Genomic DNA, 8,122 nt, shown 5'->3' with positions numbered 1-8,122 from the left:
CATTTGGCAGATGGACGCTTTCATTCAAAGCGACTTACAATAGATAAAATCTATTTAAAAAAAATAATAATAATAAATTAACTTTTTGAAAACTAATATTTATGTAATTCTCAAAATTTTTGGCCACGACTGTAAACATGCTGACTATACTCTTAGAAAAATATGTGCTTTTATGATTTATAATGTCATCAGTAGTAGGACTGTGATCATTGGGACATACAATTGATGGCTGCATAATTAATATAGATTATTGAAAGTGATTATTTCATATTGCAGAGAAACTCAATGTGCAGAGTGAGAGAGAGGGGGATTAAAGGAAAGATGATAGAGACAGTGAATGGCTTGATACTTCTTGATACTTCATTTGATTATTTTGCCCGTCCACAGTCTAAGGATTTTTATTTATTTTTTAAGTATAACCCAATTCAAACAACTAAAAGAGCCAAAGAGTTTAGCAGTCTGGTGGACACATGAATTGGGTGGTGGTGACTGCAGCAGCAGAGGTGGCCTGGGGTGGAGTCAAATTCCCGGCCTGATTTACTGTCCCAGTCTGCCACTGTGGACAGTATACCGTACACACAGTTTCAATGGAGGGACTGAGAGCTCTCGGACTAAATCTAAAATGTCTTAAACTGTGTTCCAAAGATAAACAGAGGTCTCACTGGTTTGGAACGACACGAGGGTGAGTTATTAATTTCATAATTTTGATTATTGGGTGAACTATCCCTTTAATGCAAACCTCATAATAATAACTTGTGGTCAGTGGAGGAAAGCCTCATTTTGGCCTCCAGGTGGGCGTTCCTGTGAGGGTATGACGTCACTTGAAAACTATGAATTGCATATTTTGCTCTGTTTTCTCATTCCTGAACCTGGCTAATGCAGGTTAGCTACATAAAAACAGACATCATGATTCAGTTTAATATGGCTTAGACCTCTTTATTCCACTGTGGTCTTCCATTTGTTAAACACCTGAAAAAGCCTTATTGACAATTACAAAGGTGAACGTCACAGCAAAAGGGCACTGTTTGGTATTATTCCTGGGCAATGAAACCAAGGTAGAAACCAAGCAATTACAAGGCTTACATGATGAAACAAATTCATAACAGAGATATCAAATGTAAACAATAAAAAAACTGAAATGTGGGCTGCCGTCCTCCTGAAAAATGTGTCTAGTTTAATTTCTGGATAACGTCACATCATGTAATCCTCTATGCATCAATAATTTGCATTCATGATGAAATTTACATGTTACACGGCATACAATCTGACATAGACAAGATGAGTAATCAAAAATACATAGGTGAATAAAAATATAAATAAATGGGTTAAAAAAAAGTTAAGATTTCTCCCAACCATACAAATTAAATACAGAGGTGCAGCAGTGCAGATCTCTGCTGTGTTGTCTAGCAGAGACGTCACCGGTCCGGGTCAAATGAGATTATAGTCTCAAATCCGTCCACACAATCCAATGAGTGCAGCTCTCAGAAAAAGGCTGGATTGGTGTGTTCAATGACGCAGCGTTTACAATGACGTTTGACAAAGAGCAGCGCCTCCAGTGGCACGTCACAGTCCTGTACATTCAGCAGCTGAAGGTCGAAGCAGTTTGCCGCCACTACCTGCAGCCCACGACCCGTAATGCTCTCGCACGACTTCAGACTCAGTCTCTTCAGATTGAACGAGTTTAGTGCAAGCTGCTCCAGGCCGGCGTCTGACACCAACGGGCACTTCCCAATGTCAAGGGACTTGAGCTTGAGGCAGTTCTTGGCAAGGTGCTCAATGCCGTGGTCTGTCAGTCCCTCGCAGCCACGAGCGTTCAGGTAACGCAGTCTGTTGCAGTATTTAGCTATGTAGCGCATGCCTACATCTGTGATGCGGCCGCAGTGCGCTATGCTGAGGTAGCGCAGACGGCCCTCTAGTTTAGCGATCTCCCGCAGGCCAAAGTCACTGATGAAGCGGCAGTCGCTGACGCTGAGCTCCCGCACGGATGGGCAGTAGATGACTAAGAAGCGCAGGCCCTCGTCAGTCAGGCGCACGCAGCGCCGCAGGTAGAGGTGGGTGAGCTGAGTGCAGTGGGCAGCAATGGTGTGCAGGCCTTCGTCTTCCAAAGCAAAACAGTCAGTCATGTCAAGATAGCGGATAGAGATTTGCTGCCCATGAAGAGGGGAGAGTTTGACGGACACGTCCCGTGTCAAACTGATGCAGGTCACCTTAGAGCACCCTGCAGAGAACAAAAACAGAATTATAGAAGAATATTAACAGAATAAGGTTATGTTTACACGACAATGATGTAGTCAAAAACATTTTCCCTTGCGTTTAAAAAAAGTTTCATGTATACACGACAACGTTTTCAAAACGATCCGTGTTTACACATATCTGCGAAAACTGCCAAAAATGCTGCATTACGTATGCCAAGCCAGTAGTTGGTGCTGTCACCTTGTTAATAAACAGTCCCTTTAGGGAAGTGTCCATTAAATGTTTTATATGATGCATCTCCGTTGTTGGTTGTCATCTTCACACAGATCTTCAACAGATCGCTGGAACTGTGCGAAGTCCCTTCATGCTTCAAACGCTCCACCATTATCCCCATCCCAAAGAAATCCAAAATTACAGGACTAAACGACTACAGGCCTGTGGCTCTAACGTCTATAGTCATGAAGTCATTTGAAAAACTGGTGCTGGCCCACCTGAAAGACATCACTGGACCCTTGCTAGATCCTCTTCAGTTTGCCTACAGAGCAAACAGGTCTGTGGACGATGCAGTAAACATCGGACTGCATTATGTTCTGCAACACCTAGACAGACCGGGGACTTATGTGAGGATCCTGTTTGTGGACTTCAGCTCGGCCTTTAACACGATCCGTGCCCACCTCCATCTGTCAGTGGATCAACAGCTTCCTGACAGACAGGCAGCAGCTAGTGAGGCTGGGAAAATACACATACAGCACCCGTAAAATCAGCCCCGGAGCTCCACAGGGCTGTGTTCTCTCCCCACTGCTCTTCTCCCTGTACACTAACGATTGCACATCTAAACTTCTGTCAAGCTCCTGAAGTTTGCAGATGACACCACACTCATCGGCCTCAATCAGGACGGTGACGAGTCTGCTTACAGGCAGGAGGTTAAAGAGCTGGCTGTCTGGTGCACTCTCAACAACCTGGAGCTTAACGCGCTCAAAACAGTGGAGATGATCGTGGACTTCAGGAGAAATCTCCCTGCACTTCCCCCACTCACCATCATGAACAGCACTGTGACTGCAGTGGAGTCATTCAGGTTCCTGGGCACCACTATCTCTCAGGACCTGAAGTTGGACATTCACATTGACTCCATTGTGAAAAAGGCCCAGCAGAGGTTGTACTTCCTTCGAAGTTTAACCTGCCACAGGTGCTGCTGAAACAGTTCTACTCCACCATCATCGAATCCATCCTCTGCACTTCAGTAACTGTCTGGTTCAGCTCAGCTTCTAAATCTGACCTCAGAAGACTACAGAGGGTAGTCCGGACTGCTGAGCGAATCATCGGTTCAACTCTCCCATCTATTCAAGAACTGTACTTATCCAGAGTGAGCAAAAGGGCTGGCAAAACCACTCTGGACCCCTCACATCCAGCACACTCCCTCTTTGAACTGTTGCCATCTGGTCGACGCTACAGAGCTCTGAACACCAGAACGACCAGACACAGGAACAGTTTCTTCCCTCAGGCAATCCATCTTATGAACAGCTGATAATAACTGTGGAACACACCACGCTATTTATATTTATATACACTACACTTATTTTTCTAACATACATACTTAGCGTACACTTAAATTTTTTGCACATAATATACATGTACATACATAAATGCTCACTGTAATATACCTGCCATACATTGTCAATTTGTATATTGTCATTCCTTACCCACCTATTTGTATTTTTTTTTGTATTTTTTATTCCTATTGTGTTTTTTGTTCTGTCGCTGTTATGTTGCACTGCAGAGCTTCTGTCACGAAAACAAATTCCTTGTATGTGTGAACATACCTGGCAATAAAGCTCATTCTGATTCTGAATATTGGTGAAGTAAATCCAGTTTTTTGAGGAAGCGTTTGCAAACTACATACTACAAAAAAAATAAATAAAATAACACATACACAGTATGTAAAATTCAGAACCTGATTTGAAACATTTAACCAAACCTTTGTATTTAAAGCGTGCAATTTAATGTGCTTCTAGCATTAGAAAATTACAGTGGGTATAAAAAATAATCACCCATTTTTAAAATAATCACATTTTGTTTCATTGCAACCTGAAATGATAACGGACACAGTTTTTGTTTTATCCAGCTATATTTACAAGTGAAAGATATAACACCAACAGACAATAAAAAAAAAACAGAAACACTCGCTGTGTCTCATTTTGAAGGCTGCATCCTCTGGAGTGTCCTCAATCCAGAATTAAACGAGACGGCCTTTGTAGGATGGGTGGAAAAGGAAACAGGAAGTATCATGTTGCTATGCAAGCACATTTGGCTCTACTGGGCATGCGCACATAAATACAGCAAAATCTTTGTCATACTGTACTAGGGCTTGCATAGACTAGTCGAGCGCTGTCGGAAACAATCAACTACTCGAGCATGCATTAACCATAGACCTAATGCATAAAAAGAGTTTGCAAGTACGATGTGAATTTTAGGATTATAATATTGTGTGGAGCTGTTACTGTCTATGACCTTATCTATGTTGCATGTAAAAATAAAATATGTATATTAGGGTTGTGCCTGAAGCTGAATACCTTATTCGGAATGGCTCGGATAATTCTGTCTGAGTACTCGGCTGAAGCTGGCACAGTCCGGTGTTTGCTAGATAACAGTAGAGTCGGGATCAGCGCAATATTATACACAGACCTCTAAAGTCAGGAGTGTGAAGTGAGTGAATGTAAACGAATGAAAAGAGCGCAAATCAAACACTGCATTGCTGTTGCCTCTCTGTGCATCTCTCAGAAATCAGAGCTTTGCAAGGTTAATTTTACCTATAATAATACATCGTACACATTATATTATTTGAATATATTTAAAAGTCAATGATTTAAATCTTACGCTACGGTATGATACGAATGAATGGAATAAGCACAGCGCGCTCACCAATCAAACAGCCGCGTTGCGCGTCTCAGTCTCTCAAAAACCAAATCAGTTCTCTCTCAAGAGTAGGCTAATAATCAGGGTAGATACGGATATATTTTCTACTTGTCCTACATGTTTGCATCTTTACCTTTTGCTGGTAAACACAGTCTGTGCTTGAGGCGTTTTCTTCTTCTTGCTTTACAGTGGATGATAGACTTATATGTGCATTACCACCACCTATCTCTGAAATAGACCATTGACACTATCTACAATCTCAATTAGGAGTGTCAATGGTCCACATTTTTTTTGTCTCTGCATGTTAAGCTGGCATAGGAGAAAGTATTTTAACAAAAATTACACATTTCAGCTTTAAACTACATCTTTGAAGATAAATTATAGGGACAGTTTTGACCATTACGAAAAAGAAAAATTCAAAAACATTTCTTCAGAACCATGTGCATGTGATGATTTTATTCCCAAAAGACTGAAGACATTTTCATGTTGTCAGATGCACATGAAAAGAAACACCAAATGTGTTTTTACAGAAATCACAGAAGAAAGCCTTGATGTAAAACACGCCATCTGAGAAATGTATCCACTCTGCTGTCTGGTCTTCACCTCTGTCATCTGATTTAACTTATGAAACACCATCATCAGACAAACAAAAGGCTTTAAAGTAGAACTAAAGCTGAAGGTTATTTCAGAATATCTAAAGAACATGAAAATGGCAGGCGAGGGTTTGATTTAAACCTTGGAGAGACATCTGAAATGAGTTATATCAGGAGGAGTGGGGGATGGGATCCCCACTTCTCCTTTAGGAGGACATTGAGAATTCAGTGCTCCAGTCAAACAGCAGAGGGACCCCTCCGGACCCCTGCACTCACACATAAAAAACAACGTGCTTGAACAGGAAGTGCAGCACAGGAAGTTGGAAATAAAACACCAGGGAAGAGACTTGAGGACATGAGTAGAATGAGTATTATTTACTGAAAAACTCATTCACTAAATCCTAAATTGTAAACTTCTATATGGTCCTCTGTGAAATATAATGGTTCTAAAAAATACAGATAAAAGTTGCCAGGTAAAGTCATTAAAAACATGAACAGATAAAACTATATAAATATGCTATAATATATATACTGGACAAATGGACAAATATTAATATAAAAGGTACTTTTTTAATACACTTGAAATAGTCTGACTTTATAGCTATTCAATTTATACAAAACACAGTTGATTATTGAATCTCTAAATTGGGGTAGCAGATTTTCCCTAAGCACCTTAAAGTCAGAGGTCCTGGTTCTCATTTTTCGTTGGGGAAGTATAGAGCACAGATAAAATGCCAGACCTATAATACATTTTCCAGCTTTTCCAAGGGGAAGTCCTAGATATTTCAGAATAATCTTTGTGAGAAAAAAAAAAGACCCAACTGTCTCCTGTGCTCGACAACAAAGCAGGTGAAGCACAGGCTGTTTGGCTCAGAGTCAGGAAGTCATTTATACAGCTGAATAAAAATCCTTCTGTGTTTTCAGAGAGTTTGTAGACCAACACAGCTACATTACTGACATGTTTTATTGAGAATGTCAAATTAATTATAACTGTGTTAGTACAGACTCCAGTATGTTATACATTAGTTTATACTAGGCCTGTCGTAATAATCAATATATCGACTTATCACACAATATATGTACATTCAATTTTTGGTGATGCAATATATTGTCCATTATATTTCCATAAAATGAATGTCACAATGTTTTTTGCATTCCACTGGCGCCGTGTCTTTTGCAGCTTCTTGCACATAATGTGGTGTAGTCGGTGCTAGTTCAAATTAAAAAAAATTCTGCAAAAATCTGCAGATATAGCCTTGTTAAGGGATCTGTGCCTTTGTGAATACGAACATCTGACTGATAAGTAGTGAATATGTTTTTCAGCAATACCGGGTACCCTGAATTTACAGAGAATGGAAGGTCAGTGAAAAATCTGTAGATGGAAATATCTTCATGCAAGTTATTTGTGAATTTTATTTTTTTCTACTTGTTACTTTGCCGTTTTTGTTAGAAAATGTTTATTTACTATTTATTCAAGTTTGTTAAGGTATCTAATATTTTGACTTAATTTCCATGATGTAAATATTCTTAAGAATGAAACGTTCATTGTCATTTGAAAGCGTCTAGGCCTTTCTTGCATTATTATGCTGTTATATCATGATCATATATTCAGTGGCAGAAAATTGTCTTAAAATGACAATAATATAATGTATCGCATTGATTTCTGGGGCAATTTATTGCACAACAAAAAGTTGTTATCGTGACAGACCTACTTTATACATTTATTCAATACTTTAAACATTATTTCTTCTCTTCATGCCAGTGTTAAACTAGTGGATCTCAACTGGATCACAGGTCTGTTTTAGCAGTAAACCGCAGGGGCAAATCTGAGATGAATCCAAATACAAAATGCAACTTTCTCATCCTTGAAAACATGAACAAAACTACTCTGAAAAAAAAAGTGAATTAAATGTAAATTAAAAAATATTATTGCAGTACATTTTACGAGGAAATATAATAAAATGAATAATTTTGCATACTCTTGGGCCGGTGTAATTCGTGAAATATTTTATCATATTGATACAACATTTTTTTAAAATACAAAATGTTGATGCTTTGTTGGGATGCCACTTGAGGTCCAATGTAAAATCTGGGTTCTGCAGCAAAACCAGTTGAAACAATCCAGTTAAAATGTATACAAAAAGGTACATTATAAATTATAAGTAAATAAAGTTAGTTAAAACATAGTCAAATGTGACCTATTTTGATGATCTTTCCTTTCTTTCTTTCTATCTTTTTTTTTTTTTGTAGCTGGGTAACCCTGCCCAGTGTGAAATCTCATTGGTCCAAAATCCTACTATACCTGTACATTAAGCATTAAATATCTTCTGATTGACTGAGCTATTGTGTCTAATATGGGCAGCAACTGTTTAGGACAGAAATACTAATAATACAACCGAACATTATCACTCAAGATAAATTAC

At 39.1% G+C, this 8,122-nt stretch overlaps 1 protein-coding gene across 1 annotated transcript in view; it reads right to left on the bottom strand.

The window, feature by feature from the left end:
* Window positions 1-1,154: 1,154 nt before the first annotated feature.
* LOC132155014 (F-box/LRR-repeat protein 7) overlaps window positions 1,155-8,122 on the bottom strand; it is a 33,650-nt gene continuing 26,682 nt past the window's right edge. The window contains exon 4 of the mRNA XM_059563779.1: window positions 1,155-2,218. Within this exon, the coding sequence (XP_059419762.1) occupies window positions 1,482-2,218 (737 nt within the window). The 3' untranslated portion in view covers window positions 1,155-1,481. The remainder of the gene's footprint in view (window positions 2,219-8,122) is intronic.

The sequence above is a fragment of the Carassius carassius genome, chromosome 12, assembly GCF_963082965.1.
Source record: "Carassius carassius chromosome 12, fCarCar2.1, whole genome shotgun sequence".
NCBI lineage: Eukaryota > Metazoa > Chordata > Actinopteri > Cypriniformes > Cyprinidae > Carassius > Carassius carassius.
The sequence above is the reverse complement of the archived record's forward strand: the minus strand, read 5'-3'. Positions and strand labels throughout refer to the sequence as shown.